Raw genomic sequence first — 24,738 nt, forward strand, 5'->3', positions numbered from 1 at the left:
GGTGAATGCAATATCCTGGACACAGCCAGGCTCTCTGGGCACAGCCAGGGTTTCTCAGGGCACCACCAGTACTTCTGGGCACGGCCAGACTTCCTGGACTTCTTAGGGTACCACCTGTCTTCCCGGACACAGCCAGGGTTTCTCAGGGCACCACCAGTACTTCTGGGCACGGCCAGACTTCCTGGGCTTCTTAGGGTACCACCTGTCTTCCCGGACACAGCCAGGGTTTCTCAGGGCACCACCAGTACTTCTGGGCACGGCCAGACTTCCTGGGCTTCTTAGGGTACCACTAGTTTCCCCGGGTACAGCCAAGGTTTCTCAGGGCACCACCAGGTACTTCTGGGCACGGCCAGAATTCCTGGGCTTCTTAGGGTACCACTAGTTTCCCCGGGTACAGCCAAGGTTTCTCAGGGCACTGCCACTCTCTCTGGGAACAGCCCGACTTCCTGGGCACGGCCAGAATTCCTGGGCTTCTTAGGGTACCACTAGTTTCCCCGGGTACAGCCAAGGTTTCTCAGGGCACCACCAGGTACTTCTGGGCACGGCCAGAATTCCTGGGCTTCTTAGGGTACCACTAGTTTCCCCGGGTACAGCCAAGGTTTCTCAGGGCACCACCAGGTACTTCTGGGCACGGCCAGGCCAGAATTCCTGGGCTTCTTAGGGTACCACTAGTTTCCCCGGGTACAGCCAAGGTTTCTCAGGGCACCACCAGGTACTTCTGGGCACGGCCAGAATTCCTGGGCTTCTTAGGGTACCACTAGTTTCCCCGGGTACAGCCAAGGTTTCTCAGGGCACCACCAGGTACTTCTGGGCACGGCCAGAATTCCTGGGCTTCTTAGGGTACCACTAGTTTCCCCGGGTACAGCCAAGGTTTCTCAGGGCACCACCAGGTACTTCTGGGCACGGCCAGGTTTCTCAGGGCACTGCCACTCTCTCTGGGAACAGCCCGACTTCCTGGGCACAGCCAGGGCATCTCAGGGCTCAGCCAGACTTCCTGGACTCAGTCAGGGCTCTCAGGGCACTGCCACTCTCTCTGTGCCTCTCAGGGTACCCTGCTGGAACAATAGCGACTCACAGTCAAGGTGCTTACATATTCTCAATGGCGGCCAGTCATGAGACAAAAGCAAATATCCCCCAGTTCCACTAACAACAGTTCCCAAACAGTCAAGCTGTCCATTAAATTAGGGATGGAAGGCAATTCCCCATAGTCCATAGTCATTTGCCAGGGCTGTCCTGGGGGTGAGGGACGACCTTGACCTCACCCTCATCTCCCATGGAGGACTCAGCAAGCCTTTCCTCCTGGGACAAGTCCCGCATCCGGGCTGCCTGAGCAGGAACTTCCCGGCCCACAGGGCCGCAACGACCTTTGCTTTCTCCGGCCTGTGCTGGTTGGGGAACCATCCACATCTTTCCACCCCTCCACGGGGCTCCATCTCTGCAGCAGCTGCTCCTCCTGGTCTTCCTCAGACTCACACACAAACTGCTCCACCGCCCTTCGGAGAGCTTTGGCCGGCACCGTACCCTGCTCGCTGCGCCATTTGTCGTGCAGGGAGGCCTGCGAGGTCTCTGGTCCCGCTCCCCACATAAGAACGCAGGACATGGTGAGGCCAAACAGGAACACCCACGGAGCCATAGATGGGGGAGTCATACCACTATATTCTCGCTGGAGGCTGGGTTGGAGACACAGGAAGCAGGAGCCATATAATTCTCAACCCTCATTGCTCCGCTTACAGGCTCAGCCACCATCTTCTTGCCAGCCCCCATTTGCTGCTAGCGTAGCCACAGCAGTTATATTAGTGGCCAATGGCTCACTGGTTACAGCTGACGGCCAACTAGCCACAGCTGATGGCCATCCAATCACAGTTGATGGCCATTTACTACCTGAGCCAGCACCTTTCTATGTGAGGCCGAGAGCCTGGAAACTGCTTTCTGGGGCTCTGTCCCCACACTCCACCCCTACAGGCTCTCGCCTCACAATCTACGCGACAAGCATCTTCCGCGAGGGGCCCTGTGCGAGGAGCCTGGAGGTGAATGCAATATCCTGGACACAGCCAGGCTCTCTGGGCACAGCCAGGGTTTCTCAGGGCACCACCAGTACTTCTGGGCACAGCCAGACTTCCTGGGCTTCTTAGGGTACCACTAGTTTTCCCGGACACAGCCAGGGTTTCTCAGGGCACCACCAGTACTTCTGGGCACAGCCAGACTTCCTGGGCTTCTTAGGGTACCACGCGTTTCCCCGGGTACAGCCAAGGTTTCTCAGGGCACTGCCATTCTCTCTCTGTGCACAGCCAGACTTCCTGGACACAGCCAGGGCTCTCAAGGCACTACCACTCTCTCTGGTCCCCTCAGGGCACCCTGCTGGAACAACAGCGACTCACAGTCAAGGTGCTTACATATTCCCAATGGCGGCCAGTCAAGACACAAAAGCAAATATCTCCCAGTTCCACTACGTGGTGGTATGTTCCCAAACAGTCAAGCTGTCCATTAAATTAGGGATGGAAGGCAATTCCCCATAGTCCATAGTCATTCTCCAGGGCTGTCCTGGGGGTGAGGAATGACCTTGACCTCACCCCATCTCCCATGGAGGACTCAGCAAGCCTTTCCTCCAGGGACAAGTCCCGCATCCGGGCTGCCTGAGCAGGAACTTCCCGTCCCACAGGGTCGCAACGACCTTTGCTTTCTCCGGCCTGTGCTGGTTGGGGAACCGTCCACATCTTTCCCTCTCCACGGGGGTCCACGGGGGTCCAGCTCTCCGGCAGCTGCTCCTCCTGGTCTTCCTCAGACTCACGCACAAACTGCTCCACCGCACTTTGGAGAGCTTTGGCCGGCACCGTACCCTGCTCGCTGCGCCATTTGTCGTGCAGGGAGGCCTGCAGGGTCTCTGCTCCCACTCCCCACATAAGAACGCAGGATACAGTGAGGCCAAACAGGAACACCCAGGGAGCCATAGATGGGGGAGTCATACCACTATATTCTCGCTGGTGGCTGGGTTGGAAAAACAGGAAACAGGAGCCACACAATTCTCAACCCTCACTGCACCGCTTGCAGGCTCAGCCACCATCTTCTTGCTAGCCCCCATTTTCTGCTAGCGTAGCCACAGCAGTTATATTAGTGGCCAATGGCTCACTGGTTACAGCTGATGGCCAACTAGCCACAGCTGATGGCCATGCAATCACAGTTGATGGCCATTTACTACCTGAGCCAGCAGCTTTCTATGTGAGGCCGAGAGCCTGGAAACTGCTTTTTGGGGTTCTGTCCCCACAACATGTTTATTGTAGGTAACTGAATATTTGATGACTGATTGCCTTTTCTGCCTTCTTCTCTTGTTAGAAGAGCAGTAAATAAATATGTATTAGAGTTCAGTTTTTTAAAACAAGCTTCTCCGTTGTGTCGTGGAGTCAGTGGTGACTCAGCTGAGCCACTGTAGCTTCCGCTTGACAGCAGTTTCTTTCATCACAGGCCAGGTATCTAAGCGCAGACTGAGCCCCTGTTGTGATCCTGAAAGGTCTTCTGTACCAAAGCAATGTGAGGGCGCGAAAAGCTGACACTTAGGATGGAATTTGCCTCATCTTCGTCAGGCACAGGTGTGGCTGAGGCAGGTAATAGCGTGAGGGACAGCCAGGCACCTGACTCAAAGCTCTAAGTAAGTGACTGTTAGCGTGCGATCCGTTTCCTCCATCAAAGGTGATCATCACATTCCCGCACTTTTGGGGAAAAGCTGTGTGGATAGCCAAGTTATTCATGGAAATTATTCATGAAAAATTTAGGGTGGATAATAACAAAGAAGAGTTGACCTTGTGCTCTTGATAACCAGTGTCACTGAGCTGCAGTGACCTGTGGCATCCAGTAAGGCACCCTCTTCGTCTGTGTTAGAAAACTCTGGGCCAGTCTGGGTCCTGTGGGCTTCTGTACACCATCATCGTACATTCATTTTTATCGGTAGCTGTGACATGAACTGGGCTGGCGCTTTTGCACATTGACAGGACTTCATAGATTCTGGCGGATTCTTCCTGCTTTCATTTGACAAGCGAATCTTATCTGTTTTGCTTGTGTGTTACTAGTGGATTACCTCCAATGGTAATCTTAGCTCCAATATGTGGTGGCCCCATTCTGGACCATCTTACATACTAACTAGGTGTTACCCAGCTCTGTGTGTGCTAGTCCCAACTGTAGTTAATCATTTACTCTACAGTTTTACTTAGAAGCACATATGTATTTTATCAGAATCTTGACATTATCACACTCCCTCTTTATATGGCTTTGAAAAACTGTATAATCACTACCCAACATTTTTTTAATACTTTGTACCTCTTTCCTATTGAGATTTAAACACATCCATTTATATAATGTTATAAAGAAGGAAAAATCATAAAACATTTATTGAATACAGTTATTGAAAACTATACTCAGCCAGTCTTGTGCCTTATTCACTTCTTTATTTTCTATAAGATTTGGTTCCACCTAGAGTTGGATGTTTACTTCCCTTTGTATAAGAAGATTTCTCTCTCATTTTCATATGGACTTACTTCCCTCTTAGAGAAAGATAAATTCCAACAGTCTTGTAAACTAATTTTGTGGGGTTTTTTTCTTTCAAAGCACATGTTCTGCATGTTAAAAGCAGGGAAGAGAAACATTGGCCTCCTATAAAGTGTAATATGATGGCTGTCAAGTGGCTTTATTCAAAGACCTGGGACCAAACTGTTCGCCACAAAAGTGTACCCAGTTTGGGGGTGGAAGGGGTTGGTGATCAGGGGCTGATAAGGGTCACTCCTTGTAGCTACCAATCAACTCATCAAATGGCTTATTAATTTTATCCCTAAAAATAATTTCCTTAAAGTATGGATCTCTCAGGAAAATCTCTTCCTTTTAACATTTATATTGAATAAGCATCGAGGAGTCCTGTAACAAATGCCTTTATAAAACACAAGGCTATCTGGAAGAATTTGGCGTTTTATGGAAGATGGAGTTCAGTAGCTGCCCTTCTTTTCAGACCATTTTAATAAATAACTTTCTAAAGAAGGAGCCTTTTTGCACAGTTGGCTCTTCGGATTTGTTGCTGTAATTTTTATTTTAGCTCCTGAGATCCGATACTTCAGACCCGAGCAGAATGTCGTTCACGGAAGCATGACCTTTTTGTATAAAGATTACACAGTTGGACAAATGGTGGAGCCATGCAGCCACACATCTTTGTTTTCTTCTGAGGTTGCAGAGACTTTGCCACAAGCTAAATATAAACCTTTTTATAAGGCATCCACCCAAAATAAGAAACTCAATAATATTAAAATAATTATATTTACTTGACCCAAGTGTATTCTTTTCCATGCATACATGCTTTATGGGCTTCAAGAAGACTATACACCTTGTAAGTGTATTGTTTCCTATAAACTTTCATTTCTCTGTTAAATAAACACAAAGGCACCCTCCACACTTGTATAAAAGGGACACCAGTGTTTCCCATTTGCTGTGCGAGTGGCCTTCATAATGAGAAATAGTTGAACAAAAGAAGGGCCTCATTTGTCTTCAGTAAGGACTGATAAAGCTCAGGAAAGATTCTCTTCGACTTTAGAAAAATAGGTGACTGCTAGTCAGGGTTCTCCGGAAAGACAGAACCAGGAGGACATAGATACCGAAGGAGATGTATTCTGAGCTCACACGATGGCTCACACGGTGATGGGAACTGAGAATCAGCGATCTGCCATGTGTAAGCTGGTGGGACATTCCGTCTGAGTCTGCAAGCCTGAGAACAGGTGAGCTGATGGTTGAAATCACGTCCAAGCACCTGAGCTGAGACGAGATGTCCCAGCTCAAGCAGGCAGGTAGGAAACAGATGGGCACGTTCTCCCTTCCTCCACCTTTTGTGCCATCCAGGTCCCCATGGATGGCGTGATGCCCGTCCACATGGGGGTGCCCTCCACTGATTCCCATATTGATCTCGGCCAGAAACACCCTCACAGATACACCCGCGATCATGTCCAACCCAGGCACCCCGTGGCGAGTCAAGCGGACACATAAAATGAACCGTCACCAGTGACTAAAAGGACGTCGTTAAGTGTGCACTTGCGTCTCTGTCACGGTGCTGTGAGAGACGCTGGAGAAATGACCAGCGTGCTTGTGTGACTGCACTTCAACTATGTATTTCAGTTACTGATGTGTCTGCTGTCTCCGTCAGGCTGTCAGTTCTTGGGTCATAATAATGCTAATAATAGTAGCAATAGCTGTTATTTAGTGATTGCGTAACAAGAGCCTCGTTTACACCTTCTGTGGAGTGACTGAATGAATAAATCAGTCAGTAGATTCTGGGAAATCCAGTCTTTTGGAAAGCCCGTAATCTAGCATGAAGTAATACAACTCAAGCTCCTTGAGTCCCTTCAACAAGATTGTGCTTGCTTTTTCTGTAAAACGATTGTGAAGCTAGAAATAATGTCAGAGCTGATTAAATACATACAACCCCCTGTTAATTGGCCTCACAGAGTTGTAGTGACTCAAGTTCCTGGTACCTATACCCCCATTTAGGGTCAGTGCTGTTAGTGGTAAGAGAGGGAGGAGAAGTGATTCTCAAAAGCCAGTGGTAACAGCACTGAGACCTTTGTTTCTTGTCGTGCTTTGAGTTACCTGCCCAGACCTTCCGGGCAGTGAGAATGTGCGCTTAAGAAAGTAGATATTCACTTGTAAATTAGCTTAAGTAGAACAGTAGGTGGAAAACTTACAGGAAGAAAAATGCACCATGTGTTGTAAGAACGAGGTAAACCTCCTGTTTATAAAGTATAACCAGTTCTCTACTTGAAGGAAATAATCTAGAATTGACCATTTTAAGTAACTTCCGACCGCAGCTGCTAAAAGTGGAAAACTTTGCGGGTGGAAACAAACATCAAAAACACCACATCACCATAGCAGCTAAGGGCCACCCATCCATTTACCTTAAATGCTGACAGAGTGAGAGAGACAGAGCTTGGACACTGTCCCGGAAGGTCACTGGCAAGACGTAGGTGCCACTCAGTGTGGCATTTGGTGCCAAGTGAAAGGCCGTAAGAGACTCTGCAGTCCTGTGGACACAGAGATAAGTGGACCATAAACTCAGAATATTAAACCTTGGAGACAGTCTCCTCCGGGTGAGGACAAGCTCTAGGGGACAGTCAGTGGCGTGCCAGGCCTGGAGCCTAATAGCAAACGTTCCTTGGACCCTGTGCTTCACTCTACTTGTAAGTTTCTCTTGTTAGGACCGTTTTCTAACGATGAAATGCAAATGTGGTGGCTGACGTCAGATTTTGTCAGCTGGCGGTCAGTTTGTTTAAATGCTGTCAGTCAGCTGGCATTCAGAACAACTGGTTTTAAGGATCACTGAGAAATTAAAACATTTTTATAACTGAATCCTGCTTCCTTCAATCCATTCCAACCCTTCTACCAACAATCTGTCAGTGGATTTCACTTCCACAGTTGGTTGTTGTTTGTTTTTGTCTTTTTAATTTCTGCAAGCTTGGTGAAAGACATTAGGAAACGAGTCATACAAAGGTGACTTAAAGGAAGAATTCCCTCTAAAGAGTCAGGAAAGGCAAATAGCTTCTTTATTGGTGGGAGTGGCAGATACAATTAAAGAACTCAGAAGAAAAATGAGGTTATACTACCGAGCTTTTCTCCAGACTTAATCTTTAACACAACGAGCTTTGCGTATTTCTTTCCATATTTGGTTAATTTGACACACATTAAAGCTGCCTACTCTAGAAGGGCCTAACTGTATTCGAATTAAGCAGTAAAATATTTAACTGTGTTGCCTGAGGATTTATGGCACCGTGCCGTGTTGTGGAGGGATGGGTCTTCGGAGGTGGCGAGCGGAATTTAAAATCACCTTCATCCAAAGCTCTCTCACAGCAGACAGAAACCTGAATTCTCTTCTGGTGGTCAGAGCGCTTTAAATGACTTGTGACTTTCTCGTGGCTGATTAGTCATTGAACGCAAGAATTGTGAACCTCTGTCACTGGCCACAAGGTTTTGAAGGGACGTGTTTGCCTGGCCCCGAGAGTTCAGCCCAGGAAGGCTGGGTGGTGCTGGGGTGTGACTGAACAAGCAAAAGATGCTTTCCGGGAGAGGGGGGCTGGCGTCAGTGTCCAGTGCAGAGGCACAAGCTGCATTGGCCACCTTTATCCTGGAGCATTTAGAATATCCTTTGTGGAACGAAAGAAAGAAAACTTCCTGCTGTCGGAATAATGATGCCCTAAGGAGAAACATCTGTTCTCTGTCCAGTGCAGTGTGTGGAAGGGGAGCAGCTGTTCTCTGCTGAGAGTTAAGAGGTGGCTTATTCCCACCTCCACACTTCCGAGCACCGTGGAACGGACCACTCCCACTCTGACGTTGGGGGCTGGTGTAAAAAGGAAGCCCTTTATCTAAATATTTTAAATCCCCTCTTCCCCTATTTCAGCCCACGCATTCGCCTGTGGGATTGACTTAATAGAATGCATGTTTTCTTGTGAATTTGGGGCTTGGGAAAAATTCTTAGTTGGAGGATGAAGAGGGGGACGTTCAAAGTCTAAACACGTCTGGTATATGTAAGTCACATGCGCAGGTCAAGATGGGAGGTGCAGGTGCCCTCGGATTGTGGGGAAAGCTCTAGTTGCTCCATAAATTGTATTCCTTTGACCTTTTTACTTCACAAAAGATGGAGGTAAGGCCCAGTAGTGATATCCCAGATACTGGAAACCTGAGGGGTTTGGAGAAAGTCAAGGAAAAAAACATTAAATGGAAGGAACCTGGTGCAGATTTCTTAATTTTTCTTCCCTCTGCCCTGCACCAAGCTGCAACCCGTTTCCATCAGGTGACTGGGGTCTGGCTGAAGCAGTTCAAGTGCTGGCAGGGGATGGTCTAGGGAACGGGGAGGGAGGGGCGTCCTGCAAGCGCTGAGCCCCGAGCCTTGCAGGAAGGCCAGGAGAAGAACCCCAGCTCGCCCTGCTGGCCAGCCAGGGCACCTTGCCCAGGGCTAGTGTGGCTTTGTGGGGGTTGGGGCTCACTGTGGCCCAACTTTTCAGGAGGAGCCAGGAATCTGTTTTTGGTTAAACTCTCCCAATTTTTACACAGTATAACAAATTTCGTGATTTTCCCAAACATTCAGTACCAAACAAAAGAGACTGGAAGGCACTTCCAGGTCTGCTAGTTTTCCAACCCCGGTTAAGGGCTTCACACTCCTGGGAGATGTGGGGACCTTAAAACCGGAACTTCTGACTAAAATTTAGTGAAGGAAATGAGATTTTTCTCTCCCAATTCACTTAATAAGTGTCCATATTAACAATACAAAGCTGTGTAAGATACAGTCTGCCATAGATCCTGGTGCATTTAGGAGACAGGGAATTACGTCATAGGGAACTTGGTATAGTTTCACAGGTATTCCCAAGGTGGTGGTCTGCTCTGAAGGGCACTGGACCCTTTTCTGGGTGGGAACTATGCCTTAAAGGTGCCTGTCAATTACAGAGAGTGGGTACTTCACGGAGAAGCAGGGCACACAAAGGTCCATCCGTGAAAAAGAGCAAGGTATATATGAAGAAACTGCAGGCATTAACTACAATCAAATGATTATCAAATCAAGACTAAGAATGGTAATTTTAAAAAAAAAACCCTCCAAAAAATCAAAACTGGCTTCTCAAGACCTATCCCACTCCTGAGGTGACTCCCTGAGCATTTAATAGGCACCTGGGTGATCCTCCGGAGCGGGCCTGGGTGAATGTGTTCTGCTCGCCTCTGAGTGGAGCGTGTCCAAGCTGAGAGCAGGACGGTCGGCCTGCGATGGAAGCCGGGTGCCATTCCTTCACTGGCTGGGCCTCCAAGGGTGAGGAAACCAACCTCTGTGTAAGTCTCTGTGCCTGAAAAATGGAGCTTTCTTGGTGGTCTGAGAATTAAACGTAAAATGCTTAGAACACGGTCACTGCACTGCACTCCACAAGACTGGGGACAGGTCCTGAATAATTACTGTTTGTGACTAAGACCGGGGAGTCTTTGGGGCCTCACGTGGAGTCCTTAGCCCTGGCCCGTTCTAGATATAGTGTCAGCGCAGTCACCTGTCCCCTCTAGCTGGCTTCCCTGGAACCTTGTGGTTCAGTTTAAGAAAAACAGGAGTAGCTCCTACATGAAAAGGTTTCTAGTACATGACGTTCAAAAGAAAAGGTAGGCACAGCAGGCTGTTGCTCTGTGGCAAAGTGAGAGCGCTCTGAGAGTCTCTGCTGCCTCGGTGCACAGCTTGAGTCATTTTCTCCTTCCCCCCTTCCCCAAGGCTGCTGTGGTGCCGTCAGCCCAGACCCTTAAGATCACTGAGTTCAGCTTCAGTGACTTCGAGCTGTCCGACCTGGAGACGGCCCTGTGCACAATTCGCATGTTCACTGACCTCAGCCTCGTGCAGAACTTCCAGATGAAGCACGAGGTAGGAGTGCCCTGCCGGCCCCCGGGAGTGGGCACGCGCGTGTGTGTGTGCGTGTGCGTGTGCGTGCCTGCGTGCAAGAGAATTCGTTTGGATACTAGTATGGGATAGGGATTTCTAAGTTTCAACCATTGGTATAGTGTCACCTAATGCAGACCCGAGATTTTTAAAGAAAAATGATTAACCATTAAAAAGACGTTTATTGGGTTCTTGTTGTGTATCAAGCATGAGGTTGAAGACCTGGGGAGAGTTTTCCCAACAGTGAAGGTAGGATGTGCAAAGGCAGGAGGACAGAGGATTGGGGCTGGGGTGTGTGGGGCACCAGTGGAGGGGTGAGGGGATGGGAGAGTGGGGTACTGAGGGAGGGGCTGAGAGTGGTGAGGGACGCACTGGAGAGGAAGGTAAGAAGAGAAGCAAATTATGCAGAACCTGTAAGCTGCTCAGAGGAATTTGGATTTTTGTCCGGAAAACAGTGGTGAGCCGCTGAGGATGACACGTGGACATAATATCTAAAAAAGCCAGTCAGCGCCCTACCCCTGCCAAACTCCGTGTCTGAGAGCGGTCCTGCATCTCACACCTAAGTTAGTGTGGTGGTTAGCAGGGGGCTCTGGAGTCAGACTGCTCCCGTGCGTTTTGTCTCTACCCTTCAGGACCGCCCTGACCTTGAGCAGTTCCTCTGTCAGTTTCCTCATCTGTTAAATGATCAAATCATGCCTCCCCCAGAGGCTTAGCTGTAAACGCTTTGCACAGTGCCGGACGTAGTGAATGTGTCAAAGTGTTAGCCATCATTGTTACCGCTTATGTTTTATTTCCTACAGGTTCTTTGCAGGTGGATTTTGAGTGTTAAGAAGAATTACCGGAAGAATGTCGCTTATCATAATTGGAGACATGCCTTTAACACAGCTCAGTGCATGTTTGCTGCCCTAAAAGCAGGCAAACTTCAGGTACTTTTCAGAGCTAGCTATACAGTTAAGAGATTTTGTTGCTTTAGTAGTAAAATTTACAGCATGTTCTCTCAAGGTTTTTTAAAAGGTGCACTAATGATGATTGAGGATAATATTTATCACCAGTTCAAAATAAATTATATTTTAATGTAAGAAGGCTAGTATGGCAAAATACTTAGTTGCTAGCTTTCTTTCATATGTAATGTATATGGCAATTTAAAATAGTCTTTAAATAACTTCATGTTAAATGTAAATAGTGCTTGGGCAAATAAATATTTCCTTTAGAGGAAAACTCCACAGTATAAGAAAAAAAGTATCAAATTTCTCATGTTCACATTCAGCCTGCTCAAAAACCACTCAGGTACTGAACTTGGCTTTGTAGGTAAGTCCTGGGCTCTCTATCGCAGGTTCTCTTGAGCCTTCAGGTAATTTTGTAAGTATTATTTCATGGAAAAGGTTTGGTTTCGTACACATTGACCAGAGATCATTTACAAAAAAGATCAATGCAGAAAACGTTCAAGTGGTTTGTTCCTTTCCAGGCCAAATTTTATGCGTAGCTCTGCCCTTAAATTCTAACTTCAGTGGCACTCGATTAGTTATTCTAGGTAAGTGATTCCAGGCCTCCAGCATGTAACTTTTTAAGTCAGGGCTTCCATGCTTTAAAAAAGAAAAAAAAATCCTAAAAACGTTATTCTTTGTCTCTACTTTCATGGTGCACATTTGAAGTGGCTAGAGCTAGAAGAAAAGATTGTGGTCCAGGAAGCCATGTGAGAAACCATAGTTGTGTTGTCCTGTCACAGCAAACATTTGTAACAAACAGGGTGAACTTATTTTGGGGTGTGGGAAGGTCATAAGATTGTACCACTGAAGACTCTCCTTGCTTTTTGTGAAGAAGAACAAAATGACGATTTTTGTTTATGTTACAAATATTCTATTTAGCTTGTTGAGAGTTCCAGCAGAATAGAGCTGATATGAATTTCAACTTGTGTTTTCTTACTAATGAAGAACAGTAGTGTAGATAATGCAAATGGAAGATACTCTAAAATGACCTAATAACTGGCTATTATATATTGGCTGTTATATTATATACTGGCTGTTATATTATGCAACTTTTTAAAGCCAAATGTTCATTCCTAATCCTCTTTTTTCTATTGTTTGCTTGATATTCACATTGTCTGTGTGTGTTTACAACATAGACTCATAGCAGAGAGTGAAGGCAGCAGAATCTTCAGGGAAGCCCAAGTCAGAGGGAAAACAGTCACTGAAAGTTTATTTTGATTATTCCGTATACACACAGAGATCACTGAGAATTAGCGACATTTACCACAGGTGGACAGATGATGCATTGATTGAGGCATCAGCTTTTTCTGTTGATAAGTGACATTTGCAGTAATCCCATTCTGAAGATAACTGCTTCTGTGCAGAATGGGATTCCATCCTGAGTCCTCCATGACTGAAATAGAGAGGCACGGATGTAAAGCACCGAGAACGAATGCATGAGACTGAAGACAGGTGGTCTCGTGCCCTTTACCTTATCTCCTCCTGTTCCCCCACTGTGTCTGGTCCTGCAGAGCAAGCTGACCGACCTGGAGGTCCTGGCGTTGCTGATTGCAGCCCTCAGCCACGACTTGGATCATCGCGGCGTGAACAACTCTTACATCCAGCGGTAAGATGTTGTCCCAAAAAACAAGAATGAGTTTCCTTTAAATTGCAGAGTCATCTTTCTTAAAGTTAAGGCCGTGGCAAAATTTCATGATATACGATTTCAATTGGCCAAGGTCCCATAAGAGAAGTGGCAAAAATAACGTGAGTCCAATACTGTGTTCTGGCCTGAACTTCTGAACCTAGGAGAATCTTATTTCGTGAGATAATTACTAAGGGTTTTGCTTTACTTTTGGTATACCCAGCTTAAGAGTGTCATTAGAAAGTAATAAGACTAGTTCAGAGAAGATAGGGTTTCACCCTGGAATAGAAAAGAGAGTGTTGACAATGGTCGGCTCGGTCCCAGGTGCTTCGTGAGAGCTCCAGAGGAGGCGCCTTTGGGTGTAGTGAGGTCGTGTGTGCAGCTCATGGTTGGGGGCGTTGCTGTGGGGCCAGACCTGGCTTCAGGTCCTGCCTCTCCCAGTTCCCGCGTGACCCTGGGCTAGGGAGCTATCTCTCTGTTCCTCAGTTTCCTGATTTGTAAAATACAGATAATCACATCCCTGCCTTGCAGGGTGGATGTAAGTGTTAAGACCAAGGCCGGTCAGCACCAGGTAGAAAGTCCGGTGCGTAAGGAAGCGTTCAGTACATCTTACCAGCTGATGCCAGTGACAGCCCTGTCGTCAGCACCAGCCTGCTTTTTGGCTGATTGTGAGAGCAAGATACTAGCTTTTCAGATAAGTGTTTCAGGCTCCATTATAAATCTTACGTGACATTTGCAATGACAAATGAGATGATACAGGTGACATCACTTTCCATCAGATTTTCGAGCCACTGAGATATTTTTATTTTTCTGCAACAACTTAGTCGAAAAGCCTACATTTTCATGGCCAAATCTCTTAGTACTGAGCATTTTTTTTTTCATATGCAGTGATTCAACTACTGGGTAGATTTCTTAAGGAAATTCCAGATGTCTGATATCTTGAGGGAATTTCAGAAAGCTCTCTAATCACATTCCCTTTATCTAAATAAATAGAAAACTTCATGTAAAAAGAATTGTAGTGATGTAGCAACTGTGTCCTCTGCTGACCTTTGATGGGAAAAGATAGCAAGCTTGTGTTTGAGTGTCAGAGATTGGCTGTTTTCTCCTTAAAGTCTAATGTTCTAGAGAACTGACTGGGTGACATATCCTTTGTCCCCTGTGCTTTGTCATGTGGTTGCAATCCTGAGCCTCCTGTCAGCATGGGAGTAATTATGGAAGGGAACAAGAACGTGAAAAAATACAAGGAGGCCCAGAGTTAGGTGTTGCCCCTCCCCAGCAGAGCAGCACGGGGTCGGTGTCGTGCAGCTAGCGTACCCCGGAGCCTAAAGCTGCAGCCGACCTCAGACCTGGATGTAATGTTGCTGGTGTATGCTAGCTGCACGACGCCATGCCGCTCTGCTGGGGAGGGGACACACTCAGCTATTTCTTCCTTTGTTTATTTAAAAATCATTACCCGGAAAAACATCTGGAGAAACGTCATTGTCTCTTTCCAAAAAAGTCCTGGGAAAGAGTCATGGACTGTAGAAGCTTGCTTTCACACACGTCACAAAGCAGACTTCCGCCCAGTCCCAATAACGTTTTGAAAAAAAGCAAGGTCGTGTCAGATTTTTATTTCTTCCTACATCCCTGTGGTTTGGGTAGAGGAAACCAAGAATTTTGGGGGGGAGGTTATTTCAGGGACTCTTGGGAGAATGAAAGCACCACGAGCATCCCCACAGAAAGAGCTAACTTCTGGAAGGTCTGCTGTATCTGTACCACATGACATATTCAAACACTGTAGAAAGAAAACCAAGACAGTGAAAAAAGTCACAGAAATAAAAGAGATACATCAAAACGTGAAAAAGCTCTCACATGACAGCAAAGTTAGAAGCTAAACTTGTCCTATCATTAGTTCTTCCCGAGCAGCTTCTCAGAAAATTAATTTGAAGTAAGCTATTGTCGTATAAGTAGCTGTGTTTTGATGAAGTCTTTGATTGTTTGATTCCTTCCTTGATTGGGAAGCCTGCCCTTATGAGGGAGACTGCCAGGGTGCCAGAGACATATTTGGGGGAAGCATCCGGTCCCGTGCTTTCTTTCCCACATGGGTGGAGGAAAGAAAGTGATTTCATGTAGATGTTGAATTATTTTAAAAACAGGCAGTACTAGGAACAAAATGGCTGACGTACAGACATCTGCCAGACAAAGCTCGTGCTAACACTTGTCTCAGAGAAATGTCCTGTTAGGCCTGCAGTGACTGTCATTGATATGTTTATTTGGCTTGGTTCAGATTTGGTACTTTATCAAGTAATACAGTGAAATTATCCTTCATTTCAGGCAGATAGGTAATGGCCAGTCATAAGCGCCTGGCATTTTGCTAAACAGAAGGAGAGCTGTGAAAGTATAAACTGTGGTTCCTATTACCCAGGAATTTTCGTAGTCTCACAAAACAGGGCTGATCAATGTAAGAAGGTGTCTCATTAGTCCTGGGTTGTTTAATAACGGGGGGAGGACAGTTGAGGGGGGCAAGTGTCCAGCAGAGAAGGAGATTGGTCCAGACCAGCAGCGTCCATCTCCACTGTGAATGGGGGAAGTGACACAAACGGGATGATGAAAGTGGGGGGGGGGGGATTTGAGAGGAGAATTGGGGAAGACATTCCAGAAACACCAGCAGGTGGGCCGTTCCTCAGGACAGCAAGGGGGGCTGGCCTGGCTGGAGTCAGAGGCTCACTGACCAGGAAGCAAAGAGAGAGGGTGAGCAGGGGAAACCCGCACACCTCAGGAGGGACCGCTCTAAAACTCAGCGGTGCTTCCAGGTTTGACGTGAAAAGGCAGGGAGCCACGGCAGTGGGTGATGGAGACATTGTTTAGGAAGAAGCATCTGGAAGTAAGGTACAAGGAACGTGAGGAGAAATCAGAACCTCGGAGTTCAGCCAGTAAGCCAGGTGTATGGCGAAAATCACATATTGGCTAGACAGGAAGAGACTGAAGGAGAACTTTTTATTTCATATTGAACAGCTAGTTACATGCGTGAAGGGGAAAGAAATTGGAACAATGGTGGTGCCATTGATGAAAATGAAAAAGAACTAGGGAGTGTATACACACATGTGCGCTTAGAGGTGGGTGACAAGGAGGAAGGGTGGAGGGAAAGATAATAAGTGAGATGGTATTTGAAGAGGTGAAATGATCAATGTTTTTCGTGTTTGTTTGTTTGTTTGTTTGTTTGTTTTGAGATTAGAGCTTTAGTAAAATTAGAATAAAAGTCGAGCCCGCGTGTATTTGTCCTGGAGAACTCCTCTTCCCAGGGCCTTCTCTGCTCTACCGCAGCGACCAGACTGAGCTGGAGTCGGGGCCTGGCAGGGGGCACAGAGCGTCAGCAGGCTCTGCGAGGCTCGAAGGGCAGTAGACACAGCACGGGAATCACGATCTGTACAGTAAACTGGGGAGAGGTTGTTTTAGGGGTGACATGAGATCATCGCTGGTCAGGTTGGAGGGCTGGAGAGACCGGAGGTCTGAGTATGGATACAGTGCAAGCTCAGTTAGGCCTAATATACTAGCTTATGATAATGATAGTATAATAATAATAAAAATGGGAGCCAGTGCTTAGTGCACCCTTATCACGTGCATTTGGAACTCTTCTTAGCACTTTATACCAGGGGACCACGTGGTCCTTCCACCGCCAAGCAGTGGTTCTAATGGCCGGGGGTCAGATGCCTGGGTGCAATGCCAGCCCTGCCTCCTGCTCTCCCCATGTGACTTGGGCAAGTCATTTAACCCCCGCGCTGTGCTTTCTTCTCTGTGTAATAGAATAAAGATGAAAGGAGTTTAAGTGTAAAGTGCTCGTAACGGTACCTGATGCATATGACACGCTCTGCAGGCTGGAGCTGTTTTTGCAGGGGGACATTGTTAAACACAGGTAAGAGTGCAGGGTCTTGCTCTGTCCCCTGGTGGCTCGTGGCACCTAGAAGCCGTGGAACAAACAGGGAAGCCAGCTCTGTTACCGAGGTGACAGGAGACGACCACTAAAAGCAAGGAAGTCAAGGAAGTGGGGTCAAAGGCCAACAAGTCATCACTGGGTACCTGTGTCGTGCGGTGCGGGTGTGGTTACAGAGAACGGGGAGGTAAGAATCCCTGGCGCACAGAGCACAGTAGTGACGATTTGGGGAGAAAGTGTGCAGTAAAGAATTACATGCGCGACAAAAGAGTTGTTAAGACACTGGAGCCCAGAGCAGTGTCTACGGATGAGAAGCAAAACCCAGGACATTGTTAGAGGCCGTGAATAGGAACGCGGGGCGGCAGGAGTCGATTTCCAAGGCTTATATTCTAGGACACTGCTCTGATTTCTGCACTGGTGTCCCAGCACTGGTCTTAGAGGTGGGCCGAGCGGCAGGACCACATGAAGGGCGGCTGGTCCCTTTCTGCTCACTGTCAACAGGATGGGGACAGAGCTCTGCAGCTGCAGTGGTTCAACCTCAAGTGAGGGGGCAACACAGCAACAGGACGCACGATGCCTTGGTTTCCAGGAGCATTTTTGTAAATGGGCAGATTGGGGCATCTGTGGCCCTTTTATTGACTCATAAGCCCCTGCTGTTTAGACTATAAGGCCAGGCTAACGCACTATTTGCAGGGCAGGGAAAGCCAGGAGGAGGCGTTATCCAGCCCATACCAGCAGCGGTACCTTTGAGAAGTCGTCTGAAATCAGACCAAGACACACTCGCAAACGGTCAGAGGGAGAGGGGCAGCAGTACGTGAGCTCCCAGACCCCGTTGGTCACAGGTGACCGCCACAGCCCGACCTCCCCCACACTCCAGGCTGAGGGGCCAGGAGTGCAGACAGCCCGTGGTCGGGAGTGAGGGCTACTCACGGGAGCCCAGGGCCAGGCACCTCCCAGCTGGCACCTGCAGGAAGGCTGCTGGCAAAGCGCACGTGAGACTGGACAGTGTTGGTGGCCGGAGTCAGAGGTGGGGCCGAGCGTTGTGATGTGGTGAACGGAAGTGTCCTACACAGGATTCCTGTAAAAGATAAATACAAGCTACCTAGCACCATGCTGCTCCGTAAACGGTGGTGGTTATCATCAGGGGAGAGCAACTCTGAGGACTGAAGAGCTTTCCGGTCTCACAGGCTGGGGACTTACAAACTGCTGGCACCTGGCAGGTACAATGGGTACTAAACTCTTCCCGCATGGCCTTGAATTCCTGCATCATGAAAATAACAGCTGCTTTAGAACCGTCTCCTTTTCTAAGTGGACGGCCTGAGGAAGGCTGCAGTTGTCACGCTGAGATTGCCGTTAGCGTAGCTAGTCTGAGTGGTGAGAAAACGCTGCCAAGAGAGAGACTACAGAACGCGAGGCAGGAGCCAGCAGGGAGACCGCGGAGTCTGTTCATCCCAGGCCATTCTCCGGGTCATTCCATTGCCTCCCCTGCCTGGGGTACCCTCTGCACCTGGATGTGTTCCAGCCAGACCTGAGCTCACACATTTATACTCAGCTGGGTGTCCCTCAGGCACCTCAAAATCCACAGAGCCCGCTCGTGTCTAGTCCCCATTCCCTCCTTCATCCCCACCCGTCATCTTCTCCCTCGGTCCCCTCTCAGGAACAATGAGGCGGGATCTCAGCGTGATGCTGCCCGTCACCTCCCTCCTCCCCAGTCAGGCCTGGCGGCGTCAGGACTCACGGCAGCCGCCATCCCATCTACCCCCAAACGTCTCCCCGCTCACTCTGCTTCTTTCTGTGGGGTTCTCCCTCTCGTCCAGGCTCTTGCCTAGGTTGCTGGAACAGATTCCCAGTCGTCTCCCTACTAACTCCCGACAACCCCCTGCTTCTCCAGTCTTGATTCCAGCACTTGTATCTGTTTGTACAGATCTCATCTTACTCCATCCACTGTCTTACTCATCCATTGTCCAGTGATACACACATTATCTGAGCAACTCGCCAGGTGTGGGAGGGGCAGAGACAGGCAGGCAGCGGGCATTTGGGACAGGTTACAAACCAGCCAGGGAACATGGGGTCAGCCCCACCGGCAGATTGCACCACAGGAATTGATGAGATTAGCTGCTCTCTTGCCTTCTTTTGTTTCCCCTAAGGTTCGCCCACTCTGCTCATTTTTTTCTTGTTACGTTTCTTCAGGCTTGGGTAGCTACTTTCTCTCCCACAAATCAAATGCAAAGTAAAATAATGCTTCACATAGCCATCTAAACAAATGACAAATCACTCGTATTACCTGGCAGTTGTGTGGTGTTTTATTCATGAACTCCTGTCCTATAAATTTTGAGACAGACACTTTTGGGAACGTTTTCTTTTAAAGAAGAAGTTGTGGAAATTGTGCTTTCCATTCACACGTGAAGGGTCATGAGAAATCTGAGGTGGGGACAGTAATTCTCATGCTTGGGGACTTGATTTGTGACCGTCTGTTACATGTAATGAACTAAGTACAGTATCCCTCCCCCCCCTTCAGCCAAATAAATGGTCTCTACTGTTCTCCCTCAGTTCAGTTCAGAGAGCTTCCAGAACATTCCTGCTGAGCTGGTTCCACCTGGGGAACTTCTCTGACTCACCGTCTCCTTCCTTCCTTCCTGGGGCACGTGCCCCGACTGCCCCTCTCCTTGCTCACATTTTAGACCCGTCCATCTTAGGCTTTTCTTTTCGTACATGAAAGCACAAGGGAATACGCTGGCCTTCAGCCTTATTTCACAGGAAAAGGCCAGCGTGGACATTTGTTTCACATTATGAACTAATTATAGTTTTCAAATTGAATATTGTTACAACTATTTCAGAGATTATTTTTTCATGTTTAGAGAAATTAATCCTTTGTCCTCACCCCACGTACAATTTTGATCAATATTAAAATCAATGAGATTGTTCACGTTTTGAACCAGCAGCGGCTATATGGATATTTGAAAACAATTTGACTCTTTCTATTTATTTCCCAGAGGTCACCTCACTCTTTTCTCAGCAAAAGGTGAAAAAAGGGTCGGTTTGATGGAGTTTGTGAAGTAGCCTTTTTTAGTTATCCACAAGAAGAAATCAATAAACTGGCATATTGTGGAAACTGACCACTTTCTCTCTGTTCTTTCTTTCTTCTACACACGTTTTCAGGAGTGAGCACCCCCTCGCCCAGCTCTACTGCCACTCCACCCTGGAGCACCACCATTTCGACCAGTGCCTCATGGTTCTCAACAGTCCGGTAAGCACTGGACGGCGGGAGCCGTCTGAGCTGTATTTTTAAGCTTTGGATGTGTGCCCAGCATTATGATTCCCGAGTGTGCTTTATTCCTTTTTGGGTAAGGAAAGCAAAGCCGAAACACTGAGCTCCTCCCTGCCTCGCTTCTCTAGACAAACTGCCAGTGCGGCCTGGTAAGGGAGGCTTGTCACTCACCTCCACGGGCTTATTCCACACTATTCCAACGTAGAGACAAACTGGTGTTTTACGGCTCTCAGTGAATTCTGCTTTTTGTTGTTGTTGTTGCGGGGGCGACAAATGAAATGGTTGGTAGAACTCTCAGGTTTGCTTTCACAGGCGGTACCTTTTCCTCTTTTTATTGAAGCTTCTGACCATGAACAAACTGTCAAGGAATAAAGCAGTTCAACAGCTTGGTTAAATGAATATTTATCAGTATTTATCCGTGTGTGACATGCTGTGCTGTACATATTTATGGTAAGGAAAATAAGATTAAGATAATACATACCAAAATGATAGCAATGGTTGTCTTTGTGTAAATTATCAATACTTTCTACTGTCTTATTTTGGTTTCTCCATTATTCGCGCTCTCTGTTTTGTGCATGTGTTACCATCATAATAAGAAAATATGACAGTTCTAAGTACTGTGTTGCACAAGCACAACACATGGCGTATAATCTCAAAGCGGTTTTATCCCCACCTCTTCACGGTTCCCCAGTGGAGCTGGTTATCCCCTGAGCTTTAGAAGGAAACACAGGGTGGCCCATGGCTTTTCTGGTCACTTTCTCAGCTACTTCAGGTTTTGCACAGAGTGTACGATTCTCCATTTAGAAACCAGAACATCTAGTCCCGTGTAATAGTCCAGATCTTGACCTTGATTTATTTTCAGGTTCTCCCCTTACTGCCTGGTGGTTTCTTTCACCCCCTACCTTGTGTTTCTTCCAATTCCTCTGGACCCCCAAGTCCCCATGGAGTGCCATCCATCCCCTCCAGACTTGGAGGACAGAGGAGAAGGGCCAGAGCATTCGCTGCACCCTGGTACCACGTGAGTCACTCAGGGTGGCTGCTGGGTGCTGAAACCGCGTTCTTCTCTGATGGGTGATTTCATGACCCTGGCCAAACACCCTCACGGCGGTGTTTCCACCAGACGTCCCCTCATATGGTGACCATGTCTGTCCCATTTGTCACCATACGGTTCCTTCCTCAGCTCTGGAAACCTGATGGCTCAGGGGCAGCTCCTTCCTGCGAAGGTTTTCTTGAACAGGACAGCACTTAAGTCAATCCTGTGCCTCCAAAACTCAGACAGTGCCGGCCGTCCCAGAGCAGCGGCCTCTCTGCCGCGTTTTGCCTTCTAAACTTTCCAGACAGGAACTGGACACAAGCCCTGTGTCGCCCCACCCCAGCCCACTGCATTCTGAAGACACGCAGCGACTTCCAGCTCCTCTACGGAAGTGGAGGGGACACACTCACCCCTCACTCAGCACCTTGCTGTGGGGGAAGGGCAGCTCCCTTACAGATCCCACACGTGGTCTAGTAAAGCCTGTGATTGCTTAATGTAAATTCATTCATCCATGTGCGGTTGGCAAGCAGGGGCGGTGTCAGCATAATGTGTGAGCTGTGTTGTCATACACATGTTCTCCTGGGTAAGGTGCCAGAGTGACGGCAGGTGAATTCTGGCCTTCAGCAAGGAGAGGAAGCCCTCCATTTGGTGCCGGCACTGCAGCCCTCTCCCTTCTGTTGTAAGAACACTGGACATGGTCCTTGCCCGCGGCGACCCTCCCTTTGTTCTGCTGAGGGCTGCTGGGAGGTCACTCGTCCCTCGGTGCCCATAGGAGGAGCCCCTCTGCCTCTGGGCCCCACAAACCAGCACTTCCACGTGATTGTTTCCGTGCATCTTTACTGTCCCCAGCGGCCAGCCTCCAGGGCCAGCCTGGCTGCCTGCATTACCTCTGGACGTGCCCAGTGCTTGGCTTGCTTTGTGCTCTGGCTGTAAAGTTGTGTGGGCTTCGGGTGGTGGCCCCAGTACTGTTTTTCCCATGAGCCACGTTATTTTTAGTGTGTAGTTTTTTCAGAACTGAGACTTTTCAGGAATGTGTATTCGTGGTATAGCAGAAACATCTGTACGTCCTTGGAATTTACTATCTGTGTCCTTCGGCTAAAATTTTCATTTTAATATCCTGTTCAGTTTTTTAAAGAAAATATGCTAACCTTCTTTTAAAAAAGCATAATTAACAGTATTCCTATTGTGACCACCTCTGTTATTAGATGAGTTACTACGTCATGTGTAATCACTTAACATGACGTGTGAGGAATGTGGTTGTATACGTGGCTGGCCTCAAATCCTAAGACCCATGAGTACATTCTGTCTTCTGAAGCACCAGCACGTAAGGATTCAGTGTCTGCTTTGGGAAGGGGATATAAAAATATAACACCAACATGGTTTTATCCTACAATAAATGAAAGTCTCAGAAGGTATTTTCTGGATAGTTTTCTGTTTGGTCCAGAATCCACAGTGATTTAATGTTTTGCATAATGTTTATGGTTGTACTCACAGCCTCGTCAGTTAGATCTGTGCCTAATTCAGCATCTCGTCCTCCGAGCACAGGTTTGGCCCACGGGGCACACTCACAGCCCCGCCTTCAGGACCAGTCCTTCCCTCCTGCTCCCTTCCCTGAGCCTCTGGGCTTTCCTAGTCCTGAGGGGTAGGAAACACACCTGCCTCAGTTTGCACATGTTGTTTGAGCATATCCTGAGCACCCAAGTCATGTTTTACTTAGTTCAAGGTTAGAAAGATGCCTTAAATCGCAGGTAAGAAATACAAAATGCTTAGGTAGTACACACTTTTCATTATTTGCACATGGATTAGCCATTGTTTAAATCAGGGCTGTTCAAACTGTGGCCCGCGGGCCAACTGCGGCCCATGATCCATTTTTTATTGGCCCGCAGCAAATTCCAAAAATATATTTAGTTTACTTAAATAAACCAGGTGAGGCAATACGTACTTCACCTTGAGTGAGTGGCCCGGCTGTCTGTGTATTTTACCGCATAGGGCCCTTGGTGAAAAACGTTGAAAAAAGTTTGGACACCCCTGCCTTAAATATTCTTTGTAGGTGCTCAGCCCACGCTTGCCCTATACCAGCAGGAAGCTCTGCTGGCTCATGCTGTCCTCTCATCTGTGTCGGCATGCTCCTAAGGGGTACACAGTCTCCCCAATACTGATTGAGTTAAAACCATATAAATTTGCCCCAGGATGTAATTGGATGTATGACAAGAACCACAGGAAAATGGTTTTGTTAATCACCAATTGTTTAAAAGTTTCACCACTGCGGTCTTCATGTCCGTTAATGTGGCTTTGGTTTCTTTCAGAGTTTCATTTGCAGTTAGATTGCCCAAAGGGAAAGGAGATGCAGTCAGATTTTAGGCCTGGACTAAGTCCCCAGGTGTGTGGTAGTTGGCAGAACTCACGTCTCTAGGGAGATGCACCATCGGGAGGCTGTGTTTTCTTCCATGACAAGGCAGTGGGGTGGGAGCATAGAAGCTAAACATTACTTCATGGGATTTGCTGTAAGAAAGCAGAGGGCCTCCTCATGCGTGAGCTCAATCCTAGGCGTGTGTCTAAGACCTGTGACGATTTTCAAATTGCGTTCTTGTCAGCAGTGTCTCCAGGTGGAGTGCTAACAATGGTCTTCCTGTCTCTCCTTTTTTATCAAGGGCAATCAGATTCTCAGTGGCCTCTCCATTGAGGAATATAAGACCACATTGAAAATCATCAAGCAAGCGATTCTAGCTACAGACCTGGCCGTGTACATTAAGTAAGTTGTTTGCCTTGTTACAGACTTTTAAAACCCACATTGGGAATCATTTAGATGGCAAGGACAGAGGCGCTGGCAGAGCTGTCATTGGACTATGGAGCAGTTTCCAAAGGAGGCCGAGCAGTCCATTGGCTTATGTAGTTAGTGCTAGAAATACAGAGCATGGAGTTAATGCCGATGTTTACCCTCTGCTGTGTCTCTGAAGCCCTGTACTAAGCAAATGACCCTCTCAAGGTCATTCCAAGGAGGCTCTCCAATCTAAGGATTATGTAGGCCCCTTGTTTTTCCACTTTTCCTCCACTCCCCCAACTTCTGACCATTTCACGATTCCTGATACTGCCATCCAAGCCTCCATGGGCGGGCAATGGAGCTGCAGGCCAGACAAGTAAATGTTGTTCCTTTTTATTTGATTTTGGCCAAAGAAGAGTACTAATATAGAACTTTAAAATTACTTACTCAAAAACTCAAGTGGGCACTGGAGTGAGACTTACGACGTGTGCCTGCATCGTGTGGGCAGCCTGTGGGGTGTGGGAGTGAGGCCAGCAGGTGGTCACTTTCCCTGGGGTTCCCCCTCCATAAGGGGTTCACGTCTGTGCTTTCGCCACTCTGTGAGAAGGGAAAAGGGGTGGGGTGAACACATGGGCGCACACATCACATACGCTCTGTCGTACATCTGAGGGCAACTGCACCTAAAGTGTCTGCTTCTTCGAATTTTGGAGCACTTTAAAGTCAGTCAGGGTCATAAAGAATT

At 47.7% G+C, this 24,738-nt stretch overlaps 1 protein-coding gene and 1 long non-coding RNA gene across 12 annotated transcripts in view; one reads left to right on the forward strand and one right to left on the reverse strand.

Moving 5' to 3' along the window:
* PDE5A (phosphodiesterase 5A) overlaps positions 1–24,738 on the forward strand; it is a 109,511-nt gene that overhangs the window by 73,058 nt on the left and 11,715 nt on the right. For all 6 annotated transcript variants that reach the window (XM_019744519.2, XM_019744515.2, XM_019744520.2 and 3 more), the window contains 5 exons: positions 10,253–10,399; positions 11,215–11,340; positions 12,912–13,006; positions 20,094–20,181; positions 23,887–23,987. In XM_019744519.2, the coding sequence (XP_019600078.2) occupies positions 10,253–10,399; positions 11,215–11,340; positions 12,912–13,006; positions 20,094–20,181; positions 23,887–23,987 (557 nt within the window). The remainder of the gene's footprint in view (positions 1–10,252; positions 10,400–11,214; positions 11,341–12,911; positions 13,007–20,093; positions 20,182–23,886; positions 23,988–24,738) is intronic.
* Positions 12,594–24,738, reverse strand: part of LOC109454136 (uncharacterized) — a 54,239-nt gene continuing 42,094 nt past the window's right edge. For 2 of the 6 annotated variants that reach the window (XR_002138439.2, XR_012498253.1), the window contains 4 exons: positions 24,444–24,593; positions 20,374–20,560; positions 17,865–18,012; positions 15,984–16,961 (listed from right to left, as the gene is read on the reverse strand). This is a non-coding gene — a long non-coding RNA (uncharacterized LOC109454136). Of the gene's footprint in view, positions 15,882–15,983; positions 16,962–17,864; positions 18,013–20,373; positions 20,561–24,443; positions 24,594–24,738 lie in introns of those variants that run through there. The other 4 variants (XR_012498255.1, XR_012498254.1, XR_012498256.1 and 1 more) reach the window with 3 other exon arrangements.

This window comes from Rhinolophus sinicus, linkage group LG07 (assembly GCF_036562045.2).
Source record: "Rhinolophus sinicus isolate RSC01 linkage group LG07, ASM3656204v1, whole genome shotgun sequence".
In the NCBI taxonomy this organism is placed as follows: Eukaryota; Metazoa; Chordata; class Mammalia; order Chiroptera; family Rhinolophidae; genus Rhinolophus; species Rhinolophus sinicus.